At 52.0% G+C, this 27,953-nt stretch overlaps 2 protein-coding genes and 1 long non-coding RNA gene across 7 annotated transcripts in view; all 3 read right to left on the bottom strand.

Annotated features, from left to right (window-relative positions):
- Positions 1-11,066, bottom strand: part of BCL7A (BAF chromatin remodeling complex subunit BCL7A) — a 28,613-nt gene extending 17,547 nt beyond the window's left edge. For 3 of the 5 annotated variants that reach the window (XM_042911512.1, XM_042911510.1, XM_042911509.1), the window contains exons 1-2: positions 10,831-11,066; positions 3,468-3,549 (exon numbers count right to left, since the gene is read on the bottom strand). In XM_042911512.1, the coding sequence (XP_042767446.1) occupies positions 3,468-3,549; positions 10,831-10,922 (174 nt within the window). In that variant the 5' untranslated portion in view covers positions 10,923-11,066. The remainder of the gene's footprint in view (positions 1-3,467; positions 3,550-10,830) is intronic. The other 2 variants (XM_042911508.1, XM_042911511.1) reach the window with 2 other exon arrangements.
- A 5,858-nt stretch (positions 11,067-16,924) lies between these two features.
- LOC122203542 lies at positions 16,925-20,610 on the bottom strand. Its single transcript, XR_006195233.1, has 3 exons — positions 20,180-20,610; positions 18,124-18,324; positions 16,925-17,011 (listed from the first exon to the last, which is right to left on the bottom strand). It is a non-coding gene; the product is annotated as an uncharacterized LOC122203542 (long non-coding RNA).
- Positions 20,611-23,370: 2,760 nt separating this feature from the next.
- The window catches only part of CFAP251 (cilia and flagella associated protein 251), a 65,949-nt gene continuing 61,366 nt past the window's right edge, over positions 23,371-27,953 (bottom strand). Inside the window, exons 21-23 of the mRNA XM_042910480.1 lie at positions 26,195-26,423; positions 24,700-24,801; positions 23,371-23,638 (exon numbers count right to left, since the gene is read on the bottom strand). Of these exons, the coding sequence (XP_042766414.1) occupies positions 23,502-23,638; positions 24,700-24,801; positions 26,195-26,423 (468 nt within the window). The 3' untranslated portion in view covers positions 23,371-23,501. The remainder of the gene's footprint in view (positions 23,639-24,699; positions 24,802-26,194; positions 26,424-27,953) is intronic.

Here is a 27,953-nt window from a genome sequence, read left to right on the forward strand (position 1 = left end):
GAGCAGAAACCAAGTCACCACATTGTGTGTGCATGCGTGAGCAAGCCCCCCGGGGGGTGATATGAATATTTTATTCAGCTGGTTCATCTTGGAGCCTGCAAGCCTCTGGAGGGCTCTCCTTGGCCTGCATTTGAACATGTCCCATTAGAGGCCTCACCTGCAGAAGGGAGGATTCTGGGGCTGGACTGGGAGGCTGGGAATAAAAAAAAAAAACCTGCCTTGTTTGTGGGGTCAGCACCGGCAGGCATGCAAACACCCTGGCTTATGGGAATTTCCTCCACTTGCCAGAAGAACATCTGGGGAAAAGGCCAGAATCACCCTGCCCAGAGCAGGTACAGTGATGCCAGGTGAGGGATGGAGAAGACACAGGTCACATGCTTTCACTATCTGCAGGCCCCAGGGCTGCCTTTCTCGAATAGTCAGCTGACTCCCAGAACCACATTGGAAGGCCAGGTGAGGAGGGAAATCCCAGAGAGGAAGGAGGGAGAAGAGGATGCTTTCTGTGTGCAGTTCTGTTTTGGTGTTTGCTATTGTTGTTGTTTTTCTTTACAGATGGAACAGATTCCTGTTAGAAATGACCTTGGGGCGCCTGGGTGGCGCAGTCGGTTAAGCGTCCGACTTCAGCCAGGTCACGATCTCGCGGTCTGTGAGTTCGAGCCCCGCGTCAGGCTCTGGGCTGATGGCTCGGAGCCTCTGGGCTGATGGCTCGGAGCCTGGAGCCTGTTTCCGATTCTGTGTCTCCCTCTCTCTCTGCCCCTCCCCCGTTCATGCTCTGTCTCTCTCTGTCCCAAAAATAAATAAAAAAAAAAAAAAAAAAAAAAAAAAGAAATGACCTGTGTCCAGTGGTAAGAGACTCATTATATTATGGCATATTCTTTCAATGTAATGTAATGCAACATTTACAGAGAATAAGGCAGCTCTTTGTGTACTGACGTGGAATGATCTACAAAAATATCAGCATATTGGAATATCTCAGTACCTTCAAGATGTATACAAGGAAGGTTCCAGAACGTGGGAAGAGACCACTAGTAACGGAAAGAAAAGGACACACGAACATGTGTCCACACGTGCGTTTGCGTGCACTCTCTCTGGACGGATAAACAAACGCTGGTCACCTCCAAGGAAAGGAGCTGCGTGGTGTGGGGGGGCCTGCGCAGGGATGGGAAGCAGATTTACGAAAAGATATGTATGTATTTGAGAAAGGTAGCATTTGAGGAACATGCATACCTATGGATAGAAAGTAGATTGGTGGACTCCAGGACCTTGGGCGGGGTGGGGGGACAGGAGTGACTGCTAACAGGTGTGAGTTTTGTTTTTGGGGTAATGAACAGATTCTGGATTTACAGCAGCGATGCTACATGGATATATAGTAACACTGACTCGCATATCTTAGAAGAGTGAGTTTTATGGCATATGAATGGTCTTCGTTTAAAAAGCATTTTTAAAGTAATACTTGAACTTTGTAAAATGGTTTCCCTACTTAAAAGAAAACAACTTTCAAGAGTTCTGAAGTAAAAAAAAAAAGGGGGGGGGCAACCATGTCGCAATTGGGTGTTTAAAAAAATAGAAAGCGAACCCTCCACCATACAGGTTTCTGGCCACAACCACCAGAGATTCCGATTCAGCTATCTGGGGTGGGGCCCAGGATCCTGCATTTCTTCAAGATTCCCAAGGGATCAGATACTCAGCCAGGTGTGGGACCCATCGCCCTGGAGAGAAAGGGGGTAGGGGAAACATACTGTACATCATGGCTCAGAGACAATAGCAAATTAGCATTGTTCGAGCTCTGTCTGCACAGCCGTGCTGGCTGGGTTAAGTTCTCTCGGTTTGATGTATTGCTTTTACACTGTTGCAGAAGCCTCAGGAGCTAGATATTGCTGCCCCACTGCACAAAAAAGGGAACTCGGGCCCAGCAAGTTGGGGTCACCTGTCTGACATCACAGGTTAATCGAGGGTAGCCTGTCCCAAACCTCTCTGCCCAGCCCGGAGCTGCCCTGTCCTTCCCGACAGCCCATATATTATACTTTCTCCTTGATCACTATCCATTTTGGCACTTCCCTGATGTCTGTTTCATGCTATTCTATAATTATCTTTCCCAACGAGATTATAAATTCCTTGAGAGCAGGGACCATGTCTTCTCAAATGCAACCGGCGTTTATATAAAACACCTAATGATGTGCAAGGCACAGACGTGGGCCAGAGCCAGGAGCTGCCTTCGAGGAGCTGGCTGCACCCTGCTCTCTCCTCCAGGACAGCCAGCACCAAAGGCCACAATGGGCTAGGTCTCAGGGCCTCTGGGGAAGGCGACCCTGGTGGCTCCATGAGCCCAGGCCAGAACCAGAAAGGGTGACAAACACCGGCGTTCTCGGCCCAGCACCAACCTACCCGGAGGTGAGTAGGTGATCACAGGGTCAAGAATGGAGCCTCAGCCCTGTCTGAAGACCCAAAACAGGTCACTGAAGATGGGGGAGGGAGGCTCAGCTCTGCCTTTAGGGCCCCCTAGGAACCCACCAATCACGACCACGTCACCCCAGAAGCAAAGGGGGCCATGCAGCCTACTGTGGGCCATCTTCCTGCAGGAGAAGACTGTGTGCGCAAATAGGGAAGGCGTTCCAAGCGGGAGGAACGGTCCATGCCAAGGGCTGTAGGTGGGGTCATTCTGGATGTTGACTGGAAATAAGAGTAGCTGATCTGGGGTCTAACTGGACCGGGAGCCATGAAGCTGAAACACTGTCTGTGATGTGGCAACACTGTCAGCAGTCCCTGGGTGAGATGAGGCACAGCCGCAGGGGCTCCCTCTAGTGGTTGGAGCCAGCCCCCCCCCCCCCCCCCAAGCCCCCCAAGAGTGGCTGTGTTCCCACGTACCAAACCCTCTCACTCGGGCTCACCAGCAGCTCCAACCACCAGAAGGCTCTCCGACAGCAAAGAGAGCATGTGCTTTGGTGTCACACAGCTCTGACGCTTGCTGTGTGATTCTGGGAAAGTGGCTTCACCTCTCTGAGGCTGTGTCCTTATTTGTACAAAAGGGATAAAGACAGCAACTCCACAGAACTGGCACGAGAAATACGAGGCAATGCCTGGCAGGTGGTCAGGTGCTCAGAAACAGCGGTGCTACGACGATGGGACAAGGCCTGCTTGTCTGTGGATATGCCATCTCCAAACCGTGGTGCCCAGGGCACTAAGGCACGTTCCCACCGGCAAACTGTGGAGCCCTCGGTCCAGAAGAGATGACTTGTGGGGGACACTCCCCACCTATGTGACGGCCAAACTCTGGGCTGGACCGTGAGTGAGGAGCACACAGGTGCAGCATCCTTTCTAGCCCGAAGCTGGGTCCTTGTACCTCCCAGGTGGCCTTGGCCCCAGGTTGCACACTGGTGGGCAGTGGCAGGCAACGCCTTCTCCCTGTGGTGGGGAGAGCATGGACGGATGGACGGCCCGACCCCAGGGAGCCAACCCCGCATACTCACATCGTCCACCTTTGGCTCTGTCACAGGGACCCACTTGTAGATTCGCAGGGACGTGTCACCCACAGTCACCCACTTCTTCTCCCTGCAGAAGATGAGGAAGAGCCCATTACCAGGGGGTTTCTGGGGCGGGACCCTGCTCACCCCTCGTGGGGGACACAGGCCGCACAGCCTTGGAGTAGCTGCGACAAAGGGGCTGGTCAACTTGGGGCTAAGGGAGTGCACTCCACATCACTCTAGATCTAGTAGCTAGGGGACCCCAGGCGAGTCACTTCACCAATTCGAGCCTCAGTTTCCCCATCTGTTGGACCACAGAGGGTCACTAATCTCTCCAGGCTGCCATAAGGACTGCCATGCTGCCATGCATGAGACAGCATGTGTTAACAGCTTCCCCTCTGCCTTGAAGGATGCGCCTGGTTGACGCTGGGGTGCTGAGGGGCTGCCATTTAGGAGGACTCCTGTGGATGAAGGGAATTGGGCCCCGGGGTCCTCTAGCTTTGCCCCACACCACGGCCCACTCCAGGGAGCCAGTGAACTGAGCCACCCCAACCCCTGGGCAGCAGACAGGGCATCAGGCCAACAGGGCATTTCCTTCTGGGTGGGGGCGCATATCTTCACCAAGGGCACCCGGGGCTTACCCTGTCCTCCTGGCAATGCCTGTCAGGTCAGGGGAAGGGAGGCAGGAGCGGACAGTGTGAGTGACCAGCCAGGGCTCTTGGGGCAAACCCCATCTGGAGCAGCCAAGGGGGAACGGTGGAGCAAGGGCAACCCGCACGGCCATGCCCTTGGCCCAAGGGTGATCCCCGGGCCTCGGCAGGTTGGCACGACCCATACTGTGGGGCAGCAGGCAGCCAGAAGGATGCTCTGAGACGCCACTCCCCGGTTCTAAGACAGGCACATGTTTCTGGGTCTCCCCTCCTAATACCCACCTCTGCACACTGCCCCCACCCACCCTGCCACATCCTGAACTCCTGGGGGACCGCGTCCAGGGTGGAGAGCAGCTACTAAAAGCAGGTTTATGGGTAAGGAGAAAATCACAAGCCATGAGAAGAACATGGGGTGACTGGTTTTCATTAAGGATAATAATTAACACCCTCTCCTCCACACCACTCTGCCTAAGCTACCATCACTCCCCAGGCGCCTGCCGTAGCCTCCAAACTTTGGCCCCTGACCCCTGCAGTCAACACATGAGGTCATGTCACTTCCTGCCCCTAACACTGGGCATGGCCATGCACCTGATACCGAGGCTCAGAGGAAACTCCTGGAAGGAAAGCTGGGACTCCTGAACCGAGCAGTTTGGGCTCTAGGGTGCGCATTCCTGGCACCAGCCTCTGCCATCTAAGAAGTGGGAGGTCACAAAGGATCTCTCAACTGCTTCACAAGGACCTGAGCTGATTCAAGGAACCTGCCATGGAATGAGAGGGACAGATGCACACCAGGTACAGGCAGCACAGCAGCCAGGAGCCCTCGGCAATTTTAGGGACAAGGATTCCACCAGAACGGAGATTTATGTGTGATGTGAGCACCTCCGTCTGGGAGCCACCAGGTACCTGCCCAGCCTCCCCTCCCTGGGTGGGTGGCCCTCACGTGCTGGAGGGACACAGTACAGCCACCTGGCACCCCTTTACCACACTCTGGGCACCTGGCGCACTCAAAACCAGCGAACCCAAACCACAGACATCTCCATTCCCCAGGCTGTGCCTGTTTGGGTCCTACACACTTCCTGCTGGAAGAAGCCACAGTCAGGCTTTTATTTCTTCTAGGATTATTTCTAGTGCTTTCTATGAGCTAAGCTACACACTCTAATCTTCCGATAACCTTGAATGGCAGGAACAGTCACCTTCCCCATTTGACAGATAGAGAAACTGAGGCAGGAGGAGGTGAGATTGTTCTCTCCCCGGGGCTGGTGTTCAAAGCCTCCATGTGGAACTGCCTTTAGGAGAAGCTTCTCTGGCTTCTCTGGTTTTCATCCCTGCCCTTTTCAGCCCAGAAAGAATTAAGTAAAGACACATATCTAAGTCACCACCCACCCATCTCCTACATCCTGGAAGCAGGATGGACGACTCATAATCCCCCGTCTTTCCCCACGTCCATACTGAAAAATCAGAAGGTACCCGGAAGGGACAGGGGCGTTCCAAAGAACAACCTTGGTGACAAAGCAACAATCATAACAGACACTGTGTGCTGAAGGCTTACTTCTGCCAAGTGCTTTATTTACAATAAAGCCCTCTCCCCCTAAGACTGCCAACAAGCCTGCGAGAGGGGAACCAGTCTCACTCCATTTTATGGATGGGAAACAAGATGCCCAGAGAGGTTACATAACTGCTTCATGGTCACACAGCTAGTCTGAGGCAGAACCCGGACCGGACACAGGCTCTGACCTTAGAGCCCACTCTACTATGCTGTTCTGTCTCCTGTGGAAAACTAAGAAATCATTCCACTGAGCACATGGGGACAGAAGCCGGATAAAGAAACACAAATTGCTAGAATCCCACGCAAATGGCCAAAGGCACTCACTACCCGCAATCCCTGTCAACTGGCTTCCTCGGCCTGGGCCCCACTAGGTCAGCAAATCCAAGGTTTGATTGTCTTAAAAACAAAATCAAGAACAAAAGTAACTGACTTGCAAAACCTAGGCCATATCTCAAGGCAGAAAGTGGGCCAGCTCTGGGCCCTGCGGCCTGCACACGAGCCAAGACAAAGGTCCAGAGTCGCACGTGCTTCCCTGAGCGGTTGAGGGCCCTGAAGCTTCCAAGCTGGCAACAGCCAGGTTCTCGTGCCTCCCTCTGCCCCAGCTGGTGACCCCTTGGCTTGAGTCCCCTAACTCACCCCAAAGATGAGAATCTTTTCTTCAGGAGTGCCTGGGTGGCTCAGTCGCTTCAAAGTCCGACTCTCGGTTTTGGCTCAGGTTGTGATCTCACGGTTTGTGAGTTCGAGCCCGGCATCGGGCTCTGCGCTGACAGCACGAGCCTGCCTGCCTGGGATTCTCTCTCTCTCCCTCTCTCTCTGCCCCTCCTCCACTCTCTCTGTCTCTCAAAATAAATAAACTAAAAAAAAAAAAAAAAGAAAGGAACCTTTCTTCAGTTGCATTTCTACTGGACGCTGAGGGGCCACGGGACCCAGAGACAAGCACTAAGAACCCCCCCTCAGGAATGGACCTCGAAGGACTGCCCTTTGCTCAGCAGGCCAAGCAGGGACACCAGGCCCGATCTTAGGGAGTCAGTCACTGAGCACGTAGCAGGGAGGACAAGAAGGGATTTCGCAGACATGACCCACAGGCTCTGGGCATCCCCACCAGCCGGCAGCGCCCTGGGAAACAACACACGGGCTCGGAGAGAAGGAGCCCCTATCAGTCCCCTAAACCCATCATCCCAGAACACGCTGCCCCGATCCTCCACGGGAGAACGAAGCTGTGCTTCCTACTTCATGTCTAGGGTGGCAAACGAGCACCCACAGGTAGGTTTTGTCTGGTCTGCATGTGGACTTACAAATGTGAATCACTGGCCAAACTCTAAGAAGAAAAAAGTCAGACTCCACACAAAAATCCAGATCCCTGACTACTCTCACACACACGGTGACCTGGCCACGAGGGGCCCACGTGCCTCAGGGGCAAGGGCTCTTTCAGATCCCCAGCGCTCACCCCCACCCCTGTAGGCATGGGCCCAGATTCACCAGTGGGCTGCACCCCCCACCTTGCCACAGAACTGCCCATGGGCACACCCTGAGCACCCGTGCCCTGCCGGGCCCTGGTTAACCAGCCAGGTAAGTACCTCTCAGTTCCTCTCCGGACTTGGGCTCCTGGACAAAAGGGCAAATAGGGTCCCAGCTGTAGCAACAAAGCTCTAAACACGCCCCTGCCCCCCTGCACGGGCTCCCATATAAATTGCAAGCACCCATCACAGATTTTCTAGGCCAAGATCAATTTCTAATGTTTTCCTGGGTGAAGGTCCAAGAGCTAGCCCAGGAGACCATCTTGGAGTCACTGCCCACGGGGGCCCTGATGACTCCCTCAAAGAGACTGAATCCCGCACTGTGTATTCACTTCCCAGGGCTAGTCCTCGATACCATTAGGAGAATGGTGTCGTCCTAACTAGGCCCGAGATCGCTCGACCTGCCCTGTACCGGGCAGGAGGGCACCCCCTAAGGTAATGCGATGAGGCCCTAAACGCGGTCAAACTTCCTCCTCCCCCAGGGACCGGTGAGAAGTCTCCGGGGAACAGGCCTATCTCCTTCTTCGGTAAGTCACTGAGGGACCCTTCAGACCAAGGGCCCAGGGGTCCGAGGCCTCAGCCTACTTTGTGGTTCAAGCTTTTGTCTCCTGTCCGACGACCCCACTCCCCTGCTCTTCTGCACCCACACTGGGCCTCCTGACCCTGGCCCGGTTTCCCAAAAAGGGGCCTGCCATTTTGTTCTTCTTCCGGCCATCTTGTGGCTGCCTCCTAGCCTACCAGCCTGCCTTGCTGGGACCCCAGACAGGGGAGGAAAAAAGGCTGGCAGCTAGGAACAGGGTGGTCACGGCTGGCTGCTGTCTTTTTCTGGGGACAAGAGAAGGAAAGGGTTGGCAGAGGCGGGATTTTTAGGGGTCACCAGGGCTGAGAAGAAATACTATCCTAGGCTTCCAGGCTAAATGATATGACAAACACCTCTGTTCTCTGGATAAAATACAGGATGCTGCATTAAATTTGAATTTCAGATCTGTAACAGTTTAATATAAGTAGGTCCCACATATTGCATGGGACATACTTACACTAAAAACTATACACATATATAATTTATTTTTTCAAACTAATTTCATTGTTTATCTAAAATTCAAATTTAACCGTGTGTCCTGTAATTTTATTTGCTAAATCTGGCAACGTGATGTCCCAGCCACTAGTTAAATGCATGGTTGGCGGCCACGCAGTTAATAAACAACCCAACGTCTCGAGGACTGACTGGAAGACCTATTCTAAAGGCGCAGTGGAGGTGAGATTCGGCTTCTCCGGGCTGGGGAAACCGTGGAAATAAGGCGAAGTCTTTTTTGCTTAAAAGGGGCAGGGGAAAAAAAAAATGAGCAAAACACATATTTTATGGAGTCCACCTTACAATAAGGGCACAGTAGTGACTGCTCCTGTACGCGGGGCTAAGTGCTTTTGGAGACAAGATCTTGTTCTAGGAGAGAGAAAGCAGCAAGGGACCCCTTGCTGCCGTGATTAAAGGAGTTCCACAGTTTGCCCAAGGTCACGGCAAGGAAGTAAACTGGAGGCGCAGCCCTGAGATCCTTTATCATGACCTGTTTCCCAAAACACGGGCAGGGAGGGAAACACCTTCTTCTCCCCTTCCCCCAAACACAGGCCAGGTCCCCAAGTGGGCTCAGCAGCAGGGACGGCCTCCAGGCTGGCTGTTCCAGGGCCCACGGGGCAGCAAACCCCACAGCTCCATCTGCCCTCCCCGTGGAGCAGCTGGCAGACCCGGCCCTGCGGGAGCAGCTGGCAGGGTGCCTGAGCCCCTGCCCTGCTGGAAACCTGGAGCAGAAGGCCCCACCACGCCTCTTTGGAACAGAGAAAGGCGCCTTGCCCCCAGCCCCTGTCTCACCTCCAAGCCTTGACAGAAGGGACTCAGGCCCAGACACTGCTTCTTTCTGTGCACAGGCACTAAGGCGGGGGGCGGACTCCAGCCTTCCCTCTGGGAATCCCACAGGAGAGGGAATTGTGGGCTTGTTTTCCTGTGTGTGTTTTGGCCTGCAGCTGTTTCTGCCATTTTTAAATGGCTCCAGTTGGGCAATGGGCACCCTGCGTGCCCCGGGAGCTCCCACAGTGTGGAAGACTTGGATCTCAACTTTGGAAGGGCTCCCCTTCTCACGGCTCTGAAAATTCTTTGTCCCATTGGAGCCAAACCCAGCCCTTGGCCGGGCATCCGGCCATCCGCAGGCAGCCCTTTCCATAGGAGGCCCGGGAGCACGTGGACTTTATTGATTTTCCTCTCGCCTTTTTTTGTTGGGTTTGACTCAGAAAGGACAGCTAACTTGTGACACGGCTAGGCTGCAGGCTCGCCCCCGGTGGTTTTTAGAGACCGAGGCGTTACTCGAGAAATGACACCCCTAAACGTAAACATACTCCACCGGGGGGCCTGCCCAGTTTTTAGTCTTTAAATAAAGGGTCAGGACGAGCCCGCGGGGGCTGACACTCGAGAACCTCGCGGCTGCTCCTCTCCCTCCCTGACCCTGGTGAAGCCGTGGGAAAAAAATAATAAAGTTGAAATCAAGGAGCCAGGAGTTTTCAACAAGTCTGCCCCAACCTGGCGATGTGCTTGCGCCTGGGGCCTGGCCCGCGGGCCGATTCCGAGCCAGATCCCGATGAGGCGGCGAACACGTTCGGTCCCCCATCAATTACAGCAAGGCCACGCCGGACAGACTCCAACGTGAGCTCGAAGAACACGCACGGCCAACACCGAATCTCCTCTCCCCCCGCGCGGAGAACAAAAACAACGGCTCTCTCGGCAAAACAAACACGAGCCGCCGCTTCGGGAGAGGCAGACGCGGCCGAGGACCGGTTTCTGGCCAAAAAGATCCGCCCGCCGACCCCCGGGCGCGGGCGCCGGCCGGGCAGGCCGGGCAGGCCGGGCAGGGCGGGCGGCGCGGGCAGGGCGGGGGGTGCCGGGCGCCCCGGGCCCGCGGCCGCCCCGGCGCTTCCTCCTCGCGCTCGCCCCCATCTTTCTTCCTCGCCGAGAGCCCTCGCTCCAGGCAGCCCAAAGCGCTAAATTTAAACGGCTCGCGCTCTGCAAACTCCGCAGACTCGAGGGCGCCGGGCCTGGGAGGCGGGGAGCGAGCCAGCCAGCCAGCCAGCCGGGGAGGGAGGCGGGAGGGAGGCCCGGCGCGGGCTGGGGCGCGGGGGCCGGCGCTGCGCCGCCCGGGGCGCGCGGGGAGGAGACGGAGACGGCGGCGCCCCGCTCGGTGCCTGCACAATGGAGCTCGCGCTCTCCCCTCCGCCGCCGGCATCGCGGCCCCGGCGCGCGGGAAGCCGCTTTCATGTGACTTGCACAAAACGAAATGGCTTCTGGGGCCGGCCCCGAGCCCCCCTCCCGGGAGCCGAGCGCCGCGGCGGGGCCGGCCCGCCGCTCCACCGCCCGGCCCGGGGCGCCCCGCCGCCTCCAGGCTGCCGCCGCCACCGCGCCAGGTGGGCGACAGGCGCGAGCGCACCTGGGCAGCGGCCGCGGCCCCCGCCTCGCGCAGGTGACCCGGCTCGCGCGCCGCCCGCCGCTCCAACTCCCGGGCCCGCGGCCGGCCCGCGGCGAGGCGCCCGCCGGCTTTTTGTATGTGCTCCGGGGGTCTGGGGCGGCCGCGGCGCCGGGCGGGCGGGCGGGCGAGCGAGCAGGCGCCTCCGCTTACCATTTGCGCACTTTCTCGATAGCCGCCATGACCCTCTTGATATCATCTTTGGCGCGGCTCCTGGTCTCGGCTCGAACCGACCTGCCCGACATGGTTCTGGCGGGGAGAGAGAGGCTGGGGGAGCGCGCCCGCCGGGTCCTGCTCGCGCTCCGCGGCGGCCACACTCGCGCCCGCCCGCTCACTCACTCACACACTCACACACACACTCTCTCACACACTCACACACACTCACACACATACACACAAAGCCGGAGCCGCCGCGCGCGCCCGGGGCCCAGTGCGCAAGCGCCGGGCGCCAGCTGCACCGAGCAGGGGGAGCAGCGCCGCCGCGGCCGCCAGCAGTGCGGCCTCCGGGCGCCGCCGCCGCCGCCGCCGGCCAGCGCCGCGAGCCTCCCCGGCCCGCCCGGGGAGGCGGCCGCGACCCCCCGCTCCCCGGGGAGGCGGCCGGGGGCGCCCGGCGACCCCCGGCCCTGGGCGCGCGGAGGGCGGGGCGGGGCGGGGCGGGGGGGGGGGCGGCCGGAGGCAGAGACACTCACTCGGAGGCCGCAGGTGCCGCGGGGTCCCCCGGGGAGGGCGCGCCGGCGGGGCGGCGGGCCGTGGAGGGGGCGCATTCCTTGGGAGCCAGCTCGGCGGCGGGTCCGCCGCCCCGGGTGTGTGGCAGCGGGTGCAATAACGCAAGTTTCCTGTGGGACTCCTGACTTCTCAGAGTTGAAGGCGGCGATTCGGGACGCGAGGTGCTCTCGGAAAGAGTTGGGAAACACGGATCTCTGCCGGTCCTCTGCCCTGTGCAAATACGCGAGCTAGGACGTCGCTTCCCTTTCCCTCGTCCTTTTGGAAAACTAGAGTCGGAGGAAAGGTGTCAGGGGCGAGGCGATGGCGAGACATTCGACCCTGCCTATTAAATAGCTTTCCGTGCAGGAAAAGCTCAGTGATTATCAGCATTTCAACAGGGGTTCTTCCTTTCCTTCTGGGGTTGCTCTCAGAGAGCGAGTCACGATTTAAATCGAAGCCACTCCTCACTGAAGTCCCAGGCTCAGACCAGGTGCTACCGCACGAGTGCAAATGACCCTAGCAGGTGTAATGGGCTGGCCGGCCTACAGGGAGGATTTTGAGGTAGCTTCTTCCCCATCATGCCTCAGGACAGCTCTTGGAAGGATCCCGGATAACCCAGGTGCCACAGCTTTGTGTTCAGCTGCGGATAAACCGACTTGACCAGAGCTAATCCGTGCCCGGATGAATGCTAGGAAAAATGAGAGTGACCCTGTTAGCACACCCAGACCCTTGGAGATAAACTAGCCCGACACAAGTCATTTGACCTGTGGGGAAACTGAGTCCCAGGAAAGCTAAAGGTCGCAGCCATAAACTGGATCCCAGACTCCTCACTCATTCTAGAACCAAGCAGTTACCCCTGAGAGTTTGGTTTTGGGGAGAAAAGCCACAGGGGAAATGGGTGCCTGATATGAAAAATAAGACAACACTTACCTTAGTGAATCATTCTGAGCATTGTATCTAGGAAAATAAGACACAGCAGGTCATAAAACAGAGATTTCTACTGTTGGCCCTCAGATGGCTTAGAACCACAGAGAACTTCTGAATATGTATATTTGAAAAATAGGAAGATTTCTGGGGTGCCTGGCTGGCTCAGTCTGAGGAGCATGGTACTCTTGATCTCTGGGTAGTGAGTTCAAGCCCCATGTTGGGTGTAGAGATTACTTTAATAAATAAAACTTGAAAAAGTAAAATGGGAAGATGTCAAAAATTCAAATATCAACTAATAAACGGATGTGTGTATATTCACCCAATAAAGTATTATTCAGCCATTGGGAAGGAATGAGATCAACTTTGAAAACATAGTAAGTACAAGAAGCCAGTCACAAAAGATCAAATATTGTACAGTTCCACTTTCATGAGATACCTAGACTGGGGAAATCCATAGAGACAAAGCAGGTTGGTGGTTGCCAGGGGGTGGGAGTGGGGGTGGGGGAATAGAGAGTGACTTCCAAGGGGTTTGGGATTTCTTTTTGGGGTGATGAGAAAGTTCTGGAACTAGATATTGTTTCCTGTACACCATTGTGAATATACACTTAAGCATACTGAATTGTACACCTTCAAATGGTTACAGTGGTCAGTTTTATGTGTATTTCACCACAATAAAAAGAAATCAAAATATCCAGCTTCTCCAGAAATAGCAGAAGATCTGCAAACTGGTCCCCCAGTGCTACATGGTAACAATCAGCTGGAACTGAGGAGCCCTGTGCCCCTCAAAGCTCTTCAGGTCACCAATGTGTCACCAGGTCACTTTACTCATTGGCATTATCAGATGGCCCCTGAAGGTATTTGTGTTCTTGATCTCTGATTAAACTATAAAGCTTTCTACAAATGTTCTTTATAAATCTAGTATGTCACTTTTTATAGTTCCCTGTCCCCTGTAGATATTTTTAACCTTTCTTTCAACAAAGCACAGTTGTTGTATAGTCTGTGGTAATTCTAACATTTGAAGTACCTGAGGGTCTGTTTCTCCTAGTTCTTGCTCATGGTGTCCTATTTCCTTGTGATCTGTCTCATTCCCTTTGACCATGCTGGACACTGTATTTTAAAATTTATTTAGAGGAATAATTTGAGGCCTAGGATGAAGTTACCTTCCTCCAGAGATGATTTACATTTCCTCCTGCCAGGCTCCCGAGGGCACTGCTATTCCAGGACTAAGTTCAGGGCTCATGGGTCCCTGGACCACCCTGACGATGCAAATATATGCTGCCCTATTGAGCAAGTCTGGTTTGCTTATTGTACCCTCGGGGGTGGGGGGGAGGGGGTGGGCGTCAGTGACATAAGCAGCTGGCTAACAGATCTGCACTTCCCAACTCTGAGTTCAGTGACCCTGTGTTGATGGTTTGAAATCAACCGTGGCAGGAGTATTTACACTTATGGAAGTTGGCAAATTCTGTATATAAGGATCCTTTCCTCAACCCCACCCAGAGCCGGTTGGTGAACGTTTACCAGAATACCACTGGTGGAGCCCCGTAGGGTCTCAAATTATTGTGGGGGAAAGTCTCATCTCCCACCCGGACTTTTATTTTTGGCCTCTTGCCTCAAAAAGCCAGTCACACTGGAGTTCGAATATGCTAGACTTGACAAATGTCTGCAGGGTTAAATGGCTTCTTTGCTGGGTTCTCCTCCAGGGTTCTCTTCTTCCTTCCATTTCAGCTACTCCTTACTATTTAGACTATTCCTTATTTTTAGATTGAGAGTTCATCTGAATACCTACTTAGTTACCAGAAACTGGATGTCGGGCTGTCTCTGAATATTAGTTATTATTCTAGAGATGTTAAAAAAGAGATCATACGGTTACAGAAGTGAGTTATTTAGTTATGGCTTGTGTCTTAGCCTCTCTTTGCCTCATCTGTAAAATGGGATGAAAAGAACACCACCTGCCTCACGGAGCTGTCATGAGAATTAAACACAGTATTTGTCAAGCACATAGAACAGTGCTTGGCACATAGTAAGTGCTAGAGACCGGAGAGTATTTGTTAAATAAAGGACCTGGGTGATCCTTTGCACCTTTATGACCTATACTAGGAACTGAAGTCCAACTACCCCTCTTTCCGGGCTGCCAAACTCAACCCTTAATCCACTGTTGCACAGGGAGGAGGTTTGAGGAGGTTTCCACCTCTGGAGAGTGGTACGAAATTGTGAGCGCAGGCCCGGCTCTTGCTTCTTGGCAGGTTTGGTCCTCACCTAGCAACTTGCAGGAGCAAGTTGTTTTCATAAACAGAGGTGCTTTGGTGTTTGGGGAGCAGGCCATTAGCAAAGCCCAGCAAAGGGGGAGAACTGAAGAGAATGCTCCAACCACAGAATGGTTCCTCAGAGACAGGAGCCAAAGGGTGTGCTGCAGGGTATGAAACCTCCCTCCTATTATAGAAAAGGACACGAAAACTCAGAAGCCACACAGCCAGTTAGCAAGCAGCGTTCTGGCCAGAACCCTGCTCTCCTATTGTGGTCTCTGGGATTCCCCACTCCACATCCATCATAAAGTTGGTAGTTGGAAATCAACATGGCAGGAATGTTAACACGATGGAAACTGGCAAGTGCTTTTCATCAGGACCCTCCTGTCCCTCCTCTTTCCAGAGCTGGTTGGTGAACATTTACCAGCCTACCACTGGTAGAGCCTAATGGGGTCTCAAATGATCGTGGGGGAGATCTCCCCTATAGTGTGGGCCTTATGATAGACTGGGGAGACCTTGGAAAAAAAATTTGTTTTGACAAACCAGATGCTGCAATCTGCCTCTCCGTATCTTTCTTCCCTAAAACTACAACTGTAAAAATTGTCACCAGCTCAGACACGAGTGAATCGGCAGTTTGCATATCCATCCATGCAGCCATTGGCTTGCCCAGAAGCTGAGTCACTTGAGGTCGCATAAAAATAAAGAGATAGTGGACATGAAGTGCTTTGAAACATTCATGTGTTCAAAGGTGAGTCAGTGTAGGCCAGACGCTCTTCTAACAACAAGTGATTAAACACAGGATGTCTGCTCAGGACCCAGTGACTCGGAACAAAGTTAGAGATCTGTCCACAAACAGGCTTGGTGAGTTCTCAGGTCAGGAATCTAGAAGGCTGCCCAGATGCCTTTTGCCTCCTTCCTGCATGCTGCGCAGCATCTGAATATCCTTCCCAGTTTTGGGTGAGCCTTTGGGGGTGAAGGCCAACCCCTCCCCAGAAGCTGTCTTCCTCTTCTCCCAAGGCGTTAGGTCCTGGGCATGGGTTGCAATCTTAGACTGGTGGATGGTTTAGCCAGTTGGTGTTTTTTTTGTTTTTTTTTTTTCTCTTTTTTTCCCTATGTTTGTTTGTTTGTTTGTTTACTTTGAAAGAGAAATAGTGCGGGCAGGGGAGGGGCAGAAAGAGAGAGAGAATCCGAAGTGGGCTCCACAGTGACAGCAGAGTGCTGGATGTGTGGGGCCTTGAACCCATGAACCATGAGATCGTGACCTGAGCCAAAGTTGGACGCTCAACCGACTGAGCCACCCAGCCGCGCCTAGCCAGTTGGTTTTTTAAAATATTAGTTTTATTGAAATATAATTAGCATGCCATAAAATTCACCCTTTTAAAGTGGTTTTTAGTATGTTTGTACAGAGTTGTGAAACCATCACCACAGTTATTTTTAGAACATTTTTGTCATCTGAAAAAGAGATCCTCTCTCCACCCAAGGTTAGAGGCAGTTACAGAAAGCCACAAATCTACTTCTTGCCCCTGTGGATTTGCCTATTCTGGGCATTTCACATAAATGGAACATACGATGCGTCCTTTTGTGTTTGGTGTCTTAGCGTATTTTCAAGGTTCATCCGTGTTGTAGCGTATGTACTAATATACTTCATTCCTTTTTATGGCTCAATAATATTCCATTGCATGTGTGGATTTACCACATTTTGGTTATCTAGGCATTCACCGATGAACACTGGGATGTTTCTTCCACTGTTTGGCTCTTGCGAACACAGTTACTATGAAAATTACCGTACAGGTTTTTGTACAGATGTGTCTCTTGCCTGTGTATACCGAGGAATAGAACTGCAGGGCCATATGGTAACTCTGTGTTTAACATTTTGAGCAGCTGGCAGACTGTTTTCCACAGCAGCCGCGCCATTTTATGTTCCCACCAGCAGTAGACTAAGGTTCCAGCTTCTCCACATCCTTGCCAACACTTGGTTTTTTCTTTTTTCTTTTAGCCATCCTAGTGGGTGTGGAGTGGATCTCACTGTGTTTTTTTTTTTTTTTTTTATTTTGACTTTGATTTTTGAGGGAGTGTAGGGGCCGTGGAAAAATGACTTACGGCAAAAGTGGCCCCTGCAGAGCCCCAGAGGATTGGAGGCACTGAGCTCACGCATCTGGCCTTTTTTTCGTTCTTTAAAAAAAAAAAAAAATTATTACTTTTTAATTTTTTTAATGTTTATTTTTAAGAGAGACAGAGCATGAGTGGGGGAGGGGCAGAGAGCAAGGGAGACACAGAATCTGAAGCAGGCTCCAGGCTCTGAGCTGTCAGCACAGAGCCGGACTCGGGGCTCGAACTCACAAACCAGCTAAGTCGGCCGCTTAACCGACTGAGCCACCCAGGTGCCCCTGGCCTTCTTTGGTTCTTGCTCATTTCAGAACTTGCTCATCTTCCACTGAAGCTAACCAGCTTCTGGTATGCTGCAAATCAAAGATCATGACTGATACCATACTGAGGTTGCCCCTTAGTCTTTACACTTCTTTATACTTCTGAATTGTGTCTTGTTGCAATCCTTTCCTTCTCCCCCAAATACCAGAATACTCTCCTTGCTGTTGTCCCTTTGCCCAGCCATCCCCTTCTGCCCATCACCCAGTCCTACCTCTCTAACACGCAAATGTAATCCATTTCTCCTCCTTTACTTTAATCTTCAAGTTTAACCTCCTTAGTGCACAAGGCCATTCCCTAATGTAACCATTGCTTTCTCTGGGTTGCTCTCCTGCCCCCACCCCCAGAGACCCCTCAGATTGGCTTAGAGTGCCTCATTTATGTAATTTCTCCTCTACCTACCCTGATCTCCTCCTCCTTCCCACCCCATCTGCTCCAGATGCCCCTATATCACATCACAAAATACTGTCATTATCATTGGCGTGTCTGTTTCCCTCACTACAATGTAACCTTCTTAAGGGCAAGAACCACGCTTTGTGCTACAGTGTATCCAGGGCTTAGCACCTGCGTTGACCCTGGGGTTGCTTAGTGAGGATCTGCAGGCTGCAAGTGATTGCCATCCCAGCATTTAGTCTACAAAAGTGGAAAAGGAAGAGGTGGCCAACAGGACACAGGAAGGGGTAAGTGGCATGCATTTGCTGACGCTTTACTGCATAGCAGGCTGCCTTCGGGCAGTTGCCAGCGACTAGGGGAATGTATAGTTCAACATGATTGTTGATGAAGGAACAAGATCACTGAGAAAACTGTGGTCATGTTTAAAAAAAACATTGAGGGGCGCCCGGGTGGCTCGGTCGGTTAAGCATCCGACTTCGGCTCAGGTCACGATCTCACAGTCTGTGGGTTCGAGCCCCGCATCGGGCTCTGTGCTGACAACTCAGAGCCTGGAGCCTGCTTCCGATTCTGTGTCTCCCTCTCTCTCTGCCCCTCCACTGCTCATGCTCTGTCTCTCTCTGTCACAAAAATAAATAAAAACATTAAAAAAAAATTTTTTTAAATATTGAAATCTCTGGAAAACTAAGGAAGATGAAGAGATGCCAACTCGGGACATGTGGTTTAGGAAGCCAAAGCCCACAGTCAGCATTCCTACCTTTGGCCTGTGTCATGTGAAAGAATACGTCAGCTTCAGGGCTGGCTCCACGCGTGACCTCGTTCTGGTCTTCCCCGGGATCGTCTATCCCACATCGAGACTCTGGATAAAAGAAATGAGACTGCCTCCTTCCTCCTGCGGCTTGTTCACATGAAAACGTTCCTCCTCCGGCTCCCAAGGAAGACCCACATAATGGTAGCACTGAAGGAATACCAGAGATCCTTCTAGACCCCTGAGGACCTCGTCTCGAGCCCACATCCCCCTCTGTGTTCCCACCACACAAACCTTGGCTCCACTGAATGCTTCTGGCTTTGGTGCACACTGTGCTCTCTGTCTGGGATGTTCTCTCCTGTCTCTTTCCATGATTGGCTCTCAACATCGACGTCTCATCTTTGGAGAGACCCTCCCTGACCACCCTAACTAAAGCACATCCCCCTCTTGGTATTCTATGTCACAGAGTCTGGGCCTTGTCTTTATGACTCTGAGCATAATTTGCAATGACATATTTACGTGCTTGTTTAACATGAGCTCCCTAAAGACAACGGCCGTGCCTGTCTTGTTTACAACGGCACACCCAGTGCCAACGCAGTGCTAGCATGCAGGAACTATTTGCTCAATTCATGAATGGACAAACGGATGCACGAAGCCCATCTGTGAAGAAATCAGGCGCTCACAGAGGAGAAGCGAGGCAGCAGCCAGTCCCTTAGATGGGACTCTGGGTTTGCCACAGCCCCATGTCTCCCCCATGTTGGAGCCGGCGCTCAGGGTGTCCTCTGTGCTTCAGACCCCAGGACCACGGTACCACCCAGTGCTCCCTTCTCCGGGGCAGGTGTGCTGGTGGGCTGGGGGAACTCGCACCTTGCAACACACACTTCTGCCATGTTGGAAGGGCTGGCAAAGGAGCATGAACTAGTTCCGAGGAACCAAACCTGCTCCCCTCCCAAGGTCTGCAGAGAGAACACCCCCACTTGCTCTAAAGAGTAAGATTTAGAGGGGCGTCTGGGTGGCTCAGTTGGTGGAGCGTCCGACTTGGGCTCAGGTCATGATCTCAGGGTTTGTGGGTTCAAGCCCCACGTCGGGCTCTGTGCTGACAGCTCAGAGCCTGGAGCTTGCTTTGGATTCTGTGTCTCCCTCTCTCTCTCTGCCCCTCCCCTGCTCACGCTCTCTCTCTCTCTCTCTTTCAAAAATGAATAAACTTAAAAAAAAAGTAATCTCTTCCCCCAATGTGGGGCTCAAACTCATGACCCCAAGATCAAGAGTCACAGGCTCTACTGACTGAGCCAGCCAGGCGTCCCAGAGTGTTTGGTTGTTATTGTTGTTGTTTTGTTTGTTTTCCTTTAAGCTAAGCTAGCAGAGGGTAGTTCTTTTTTTTTTTTAATTTTTTTTTAACTTTTTATTTTTTGAGAGTCAGAGAGAGACAGAGCATGAGCGGGGGAGGGGCAGAGAGAGAGAGAGGGAGACACAGAATCCGAATCAGGCTCCAGGCTCTGAGCTGTCAGCACAGAGCGCGATGCGGGGCTGGAACCCACAAACCGTGATATCGTGACCTGAGCCGAAGTTGGACTCTCAACCGACTGAGCCACCCGGGCGCCCCAGGACACAGATCTTTTCAAAAAGACCCTTCTTGTCTGCAGTGCCTGGAAGCACAGCAGAGGCTCATGGCCACAGAGGACGGACAGCAAGTGAGGTAACACAAAAGCAACCAGCCCTGACTGGCTTCGGGAGTGTTTGCTTGGGAACAGAGAGGCGTAGGGCAGAGCACGGAAACCATTCCGGGGCGACTGACTCAGAGAGGTGGTGTGTGTGTGTGTGTGTGTGTGTGTGTGTGTGTGTGTGTATGTGTGTTTGTGTGTGTGTGTGTGTATACACACGTATATTTAACTTTTAATTTTGAGATAATTTTAGATTTACAGGGGAGTTGCAAAGGTAGGACAGAGAGTTCCCACGAGCCCTTTGCCCAGCTTCCCAGGTGTGTACCCCATGTAACCACCATATAGTGATCAAAACGAAGACATTAACATTGCTGCAATGCTGTTAACTCATCTACAGACCTCACCTGGAGTGCACGGTTTCCCCGTGTTGCCTCCTGTCCCGGACATCCCTTCCGGGGTCCCATTTTGCACTTCTCCACCATGTCTCCTTAGTCTCCTCCCATCGGAGGAGACTTGCTCGTCTTGACCTTGACGGGATTGGAGAGCATGTCGGTTTGGTCTGGTCATTTGTACGGATGCACTGTATTTGTAAAACTCTGTTGGGATGAGGGATCCTGGCCTAGGGGGTATGGCGGATGGAGTTTTCCCTGCAGGTTAAGAATGGTTTTCACATTTTTAAATGGTTGAAAAAAAAAATCAAAAGAAGGTGATTTTGTGATAGGTGGAGATGATCGTAAAATCCAAATTTCAGTGTCCATTAAGTAAACTTGGTTGGAACACAGCCACAATCATTCTTTTCTGGATGGTCTGTCATTGCCTTTGTATTCCGATGGGCAAGTCAAGGAGTTGTGACAGAGCCATAAGGCCTGCAGAGCCTCGACATTTACCCTCTGGCCCTTTACAGAGAAAGACCCCAGTGGAGAGAGCCTGGCAGGACCTGGAGCTCACCTTTGCTCTAAAGCAAAGCCAGCTATTATTAAAGAGCTGTGAGTTCATCCATCCAGTCATTCCACGGATACTTACTGAGGGCCCATTGTCAAAACCAGCAGGCACCCCTATTCAAGCAGGTGCTAACGAAGCTAAAACTTCGGAACCGGAGGAGGTTAATGCCCATCAATCATCTGCCCAGGTCTCAGGCGCAGGTGTCCTGTAATAATAACAGTCACTGCCCCATTTTGAGCTCTGCCTTATGCTGGTAACACTTTCCTTGCACCTTCTCCTTTAATCCTCTCAACCACCCAGGAGAATTCCAGGAGGAAACTGAGGTTTAAGAGATTAGATTAGCCACACCCAAGGGTGCATAGGGAGCCACTAAATGGCAGGAGCAGCAAATGAGCCCAGTCAAGCCCCTGGGCTTCCAGAGCAGATAGTGTGCAAACAAAACCCTCACCATGCTTGGGAAGAGCCTCGGGGTCTGGAGCAGAGGGAGTGGGGTGGGGAGGCTGCTGGTGGTTCCTGAACTCTAGAAGCAACAAACCAGGATGGTTTGGTTGGTCAGTAGCCAGAGACCCCATCTGAAATAGCGTTCTTCCAAAAGAGCATCACAATCTTCAGCCTTGATGTTCACGCCCAACGATTATCCTTCTTTGGTCTTTTCCTCGCTCCTCTTCTGGCGTCGCTGCTCTGCCATGCACGCCGCGGGAGAGTCTGGGTGCTCTGCTCACTTGGCGGGGAGGCTGTCCTCCACTCCCTCCCCTGAGTGGGGACACCGATGTCCTACATCCCATGTGGCCAGCAGGTGGGGCCTGCCAGGAATGGGAGGCAAAGGGCCTCCTGGTGCTGAAAGGCGCACAGGTCCTCTCCGTGTGGGTCAAACGGGTTGAGAGACACCCAAACAAAAGCACTTGCAGAAAGGGGCCCTGACGGTGAGAAGGGCGCCCCCTGGCCAAGCTGGGCTGGGAGCGGTTGGGAACACTACTGACACGAATGCTGCCGTCCCCTGGGGTTCTGGCCTTCCTGGGTGAACGTCAGAGCCAGGGCCTCATCCCCCACCCCCACCCCGCCCCCCCCCGTACTGACCTGGAGACGCAGGAAGCCGGATGGACACAGCGTGACGGTGGTTCCAGCTCACGGGTCCAGCCACAGTGGGTCCTCCTGGTCACTGGCCAGTTCTGCTTCAGACAGTGATTCCAGTACATGTAGTCGATCAGAACGAAATCAGTGTGCCGGATTTAATGAAAGAAGCCCTGGCTGGTGTCCGGACAGCATCCCATTCTGAGTAATTTTTTTGAAGAGAACAGTCATCTGAGAGTTTCCTGTTCCCTAAATTGTCCCCAGGAACTTTTTAACTGGCTTGGTAATATGTCTCCTAAGCCCTTAGCAGCTGCAAAATTGATTCATAAAGCATGTTTGGTTTTTTCTTCTGTCTTGTTTTATTTCGCCTTTTTTTTTTTTTTTTTTTTTTAAAGAACAAAATGTAAACCAGGTTGCAAAGCCCTGGCCACACAACCTGACGAGAAGGTGCCTGCGGGACCCTGGCCCACGCCGCCCGTCCCAAGGTCACGGTGACGCAGCCGGGTTTGGGGTAGATGGTTCTGTTCTATGTTCCCAGGCGTTCCAAAGACTCACTGAGGCCACGTCTCCAAGAGGACCCCCACGCAGCAGGGAGGGCTCAGTGCATGAAGGACGAAGGTACTGCCGTTTACTTCTCTTGCACACACTCTGGTCCTTAGCAAGAAGGGCCTTTAGGGGGTCAGAGATGTTATCTCACGTGCCAGCGCCTCTGGGGAAGGGCCCGGTTTGGGTGGGAGGGTGCGATGGGCTCAGCGTGTGTACAGAATAACACCTGGCACTTGTGTCTGAATGAGAACTCATCACTGATAACAAATCTCTAAAATCAGACCATAACTTTCATCTGTGTGCACAATGATGATACTCTATTCTCAAGGTCAAAACACTGCTGAAAACTTAGCAGCGTGTCCTAAATGTCCCCTGAGCTGGGGAGCTGGGCCCCGTTTGTGCCTACTACGTGCTTGGGAGCCCTGTGGAGGGGGCGTAAGGCGGCGGCCGACCACCCAGGCCTGTGGCAGGGGTGTGTGGGGGAGGGGAGGCTCACAGACTCCAGTTGGCGAGTTCTGCCCCCACCCCGCAGGCCTGGCCGGTGGTTTCTGGTCCAGGTGCTGCACACACACCGGGCCCCAGGGGTGCTTTTTTGCATTCTCTCTGGCAGTTGCCACCGGGGTTAGGCATGGCCAGTGAAGCTCTCCATAACGGCCGCACACAACTGCTTAGTTGTTTTGCTGATGAGAAGGCACGAGCGGGGACTCTCAGGAGCCCAGAACACCCAGCAACCCCCCGCCGGTCAAACAGCAGGCAGGGGTGATCCCCATTAGACCATATGATGCCAAGGGTCCGGGGAGGGGGAGGGAATAAGGCCGCACGTGTCCCTAGGAAGGCCTACGGCAGCTGGAACCCTTCTCTGCCCCCCAGGGACCAGCCACCTGCCTGTCCTGTTCAACCCTGCTCAGGCAGCACTGCCTTGGACAGAGCAGAGAGCCACCATTCTCCGGCCACCATTCACATCCAGCTGCCAGTGTGTTTTTTGCCTCCACCCACTCTTCTGTTTGAGAAACAGTGGAATGTCCAACTTTGTGAATTCCATTGCTTAACCGAAATTTCCTTTTAATGTCTAAATGTTCCAAAGATTAGGGTGGGGGCAGGGAAATACAGGGAAGCAGTGCCTCTCGGGGGGGAGGGGGAACCCGCACACACAAAGTCCTTTGTGCCTCAAACATTCCTTACAACTTCACTGACCAGAGGATCTTGTGTGAAATCTTGTGAAATGGTTAGGCCAAGAATGTCAGTCGTGAATATTTCTGCAGTGATTTCGTCTGGAAGTTGTTCTTCAAAGCAGATTTCTGAACCTAGCCAAACAAGAAAACAAAACAAATGCCTTCATTATGATGAGGTTTCTAACTCAGAAGCACGTTCCAAAAATACAAGGAACCGATACTGAACAAAAGTGAGAGGCGCTTTGTGTCCCGGTTTGTCTGGGAGTCCTTCAAAAGCCCCGGGTCGGTTTGGAGCACTCTCACCAAATCTCTGCAAACTTCATGGGAAAGCCTTAAACCACACGGGATGGTTGATTTACTGTTTGGAGACATCTAGGAACACAGCGTAAGTTACAGTCTGATGTCCTGAGGACACAGGGAATGGGGGAGGGGAGCTGGGAGGCTCGAAACGACCCCCTGGATACTGGAGTCTAGAACTGTCTGAGATCAAGAACTCTGTTTAATGTGACACTGGGATGGGCAATAACAGGAGAGGGAGAAGGAAGCCTGGGGGGGGGGGGGTCTTTGCTCGTGACCCCAGTCTCGGTACTGGTGACAGGCTTTGACCACCGAGGGGCATCGGGCAGCGTCCTGGGCCTGGCAGTGGAGACACCCCCGCGGGCCCGGGAGAGCTGTTTAGACTGGTTCCTCCAGAGCTTAAATTCCCAGCCTAACTTCGGGTCCATTTTCCTCCCTCCGGGGGACTAGAGAAGGAGGTGAGCAATCCTTAGGCAGGAAAGGAGGACGAGCTTTAAAAACTTCCAAGCACTAGCAGCTCGAAGCCGGGCTTGTGCCTGTTCGCAGCCCTGTCCTTCTCCAAGTCTCTGACAACACGTCTCCTGAAACACCTTCCAAGCTGTATCTTCTCCCAGCGGCCAGTAGGCACGCACCCAAGCCGAAAAGATGCAGACCGGTCGGTGGAATAAAGGGCGGAAATAAGGCCAGAAGACACAGGATGGACAGCGCACGGCAAACAAACGTGACCGCGCTCACTGGTCCTTCCTTGCTCACGCTGGGGCCCAGGCAGACTTGCTTCGTTGTGGGCACGGTATTAAGGAGGATGGTTTGCACCAGTCAGGAGAGAGAAATACGCTTAAGTCTACGACAAATTAGTGAGCTCCGGCTGCAAGCCCGGGCAGGGTCAGGAACGGTACCTTTGATGGAGGAGGCTGCGGGCTCGGATTTCCACCCCTCGGGATTCAGTCCAAACAGCGTAGCAAAGCAGTCACACATCTCCTCCTCAGTCATGTGCTCACCTGAGTATCGTAAAACGAAAGAGCGTCCGCTCCCACCCTTGGGGCTCCGCATAATGTCAGAGCTTAGCATCGTCATCCTGAGGTCTTAAAAGAGAATTATTCCACGATTTCCTTTCCTTGAGACACAAAAACAATCTATAGAGTCCGGTGTTAGACATATCCTTCCTTACACGGTGTTAAGACTGGTGTTGCTCATACAGAGAATAAGACAACTTTTTTTTTTTTTTTTTTTTTTAGTTAATTTATTTATTTTGAGAGAGACAAGACAGTATGAGTGGGGGAGGGACAGAGAGAGAGAGAGAGAGAGAGAGAGATTCCTAAGCAGGCTCCACATTGCCAGCGCAGAGCCCAAAGCAGGACTCGAACTCATGAAACCGCAAGATCATGACCTGAGCCAAAACCGAGTCAGACACTTACCCGAAACCGACTGAGCCACCCAGGCGCCCCAAAGACAACTTTATGATCAAGACTGTGCTCTGCTTCGTTTCATGTTCCCTCACACTAGAACCACCAGCTTGATGAAGAGGAAACTGTCACCCGAAGAGAAAGCCTACTTGACTTCCTCACATGAAATATTGAGGAAAACAGCAGGTAAAGAGGAAAAATCTTACACTGGTGTGGTTTTTATCTCACAATCACATCCCAGTGTCATAATAGCCCTGTGACATTGGTGGCTAGCACTTTCATTCATAAACACCGACTCAAGAGGTTCAGCAAGTTGGAACACAAATCAGAGTCTTAGGGGACCCAGGATGGCGCCCTTCCCATCACCCCGCGTTTGCCAGCTCTGTGGGTCAGTAGATGGCATCCCTCATGGTTGAAGCCCCCGTCCGATTAAAGATGCCAGGAGGTCCAGGCACCTGGGTGGCTCAGTTAAGCATCAGACTTCAGCTCAGGTCATGATCTCATGGCCTGTGGGTTCGAGCCCCATGTGGGGCTCTGTGCTGACAGCTCAGAGCCTGGAGCCTGCTTCAGATTCCATGTCTCCCTCACTCTCTACACCTCCCCCACTCACACACTGTCTCTCTCTCTCTTAAAAATAAATAAACATTAAAAAAAAAAAAAGAGGGGCACCTGGGTGGCGCAGTCAGTTAAGCATCTGACTTCAGCTCAGGTCATGATCTCACAGTTCATGGGTGCGAGCCCCGCATCGGGCTCTGTGTTGACAGCTCAGAGCCTGGAGCCTGCTTCAGATTCTGTGTATCCCTCTCTCTCTGCCCCTCCCCAACTAGTGCTCTGTCTCTGTCTCTAAAAATAAACAAATAAATAAATAAATAAATAAACGTTAAAAAAAAAAAAAAAAAGATGCCAGGGGTCTGCCTCCCCAAACACAGTTCTCTCCAGTGGAAATGGCCCAAGAATGGGACAAGATATTCCCTATTTATGGATTTACCTTTCGTTAGAAGCAGTTTTAGGAAATCTTCTCTTCGTATAACCTTCTCTCCTTTTGAATTGGTAAAACCAAGGATGTCAAAGCTATGCTGAATGCCACGCATGGTGTTCCCAAAAGGTGGTCTGTGATTAAGGTAAACTTTGAAGAAATCTGGTAAGTTGATTTTGTCAACTAGCTTTCCAGTGTCCACATACTCACTAAATCTGATTTCGTTAAACATATCTTCAATCTAGGGAAGAGATTGGAAAAAAAAAAAAAAAAAAAAGACCATGGTTAGCAGAAAAGACACTTTGATATACTTCTAAAAATTGAACAGTAACAGACAAATGTTTACAGTTAGCTGAAAACATATCTGTTAAGGGTTGATTATACCCCCAAGAAAGAGATGTTGAAGTCCTAACCCCCAGGACCTCAGACTGTGACCTCATTTAGAAAAAGGGCCGTGGCAGATGCAATTAGTTAAGATGAGATCATACTGGAGTGGGACGGGTCTTTAGTCCATTGTGAATGGTGTCCTTGTAAGAAGAGGAGAGGGACACACAGGGAGGGGATGGCCATGTGATGATGGAAACAGAGAGTGGAAAGATGTGGTTCAAGCCCAGGGCTGCTGGTAACCACCAGAAGCCAGAAGAAGTGAGGGAGGAAGGGTTCTCCCCTAAAGGTTTCACAGAGAATGTGGCCCTGCTGACAGCTGGCTTTATTCTGTGGGAGAATAAATTTCCGTTGGTTTAAGCCACCCAGTTGGTGATGTTTTGTTGCAGCAACACTAATACAGTGGTCAGTTTTTCAATACTATTAACACGGCTACATTATTATCACCTCTTTCTCGCTTTGTGAGACAGATGTTAGTTTCGTTCAGAAGGTAGAATCCTCACGGATTTGGAAATTAGCTCATAAGAATAAGCAGGGGCGCCTGGGTGGCTCAGTTAGTTAAGCGTACGACTCTTGATTTTGGCTCAGGTCACGATCTCAGTTTGCGGGATCGAGCCCTGCCGGGGGCTCCATGCTGACAGCGCACAGCCTGCTTGGGATTCTCGGTCTCCCTCTCTCTCTGCCCCTCCCCAGCTTGCTCTCTCTCTCTCTCTCTCTCTCAAAATAAATAAACCTTAAAAAAAGGAATAAGCAAATAATTCAACATGAAACTCAAATATAGGACCAATGGGCCTAATAAATTTCTTAAGACAATTAGCTGCACCATGATTTCAGTTTTTCACCATGTTTTTCCTTTTTCTCTTTTCCATTTTTATATATACAAAAGACTGTATGTAACTTATGGGGTATAATTAAAAAGTGAATACCTAAGAAGCAACCATTCATTGAAAAGATCAACAAAACTGATCAATCTTTAGCTAGAATAACCAAGAAAAAAAGAGAAAAGACTCAAATTACTAATATCAGAACTGAGAGAACATTAGTACCAACCTCTCAGAAATAAAAAGTATGAACAGCATGTTCATTTATAGTTCATTTCTATATATCTGTAACTGATGATGTTATAATGAGATAACTTAGATGAAATGAACACATTTGTAGAAAGACACAAATGACCAAAACTGACTCAAGAAGAAATAGAAACTCTGAACAGACCTATAACAAGTAAAGAGATTTAAAACTTCCACAAAGAAAAGCCAAGGACCAGAAGGCTTCCCTGGTGAATTCTACCAAATATTTTTTTAAAATACCAATTTTCCACAAACTCTCCCCCCAAAAAAAAACAGGAGAAAAGGGAACACGTCCCAATTCATTCTATGAGGACTGC

Source organism: Panthera leo, chromosome D3 (genome assembly GCF_018350215.1).
Source record: "Panthera leo isolate Ple1 chromosome D3, P.leo_Ple1_pat1.1, whole genome shotgun sequence".
Lineage (NCBI taxonomy): Eukaryota > Metazoa > Chordata > Mammalia > Carnivora > Felidae > Panthera > Panthera leo.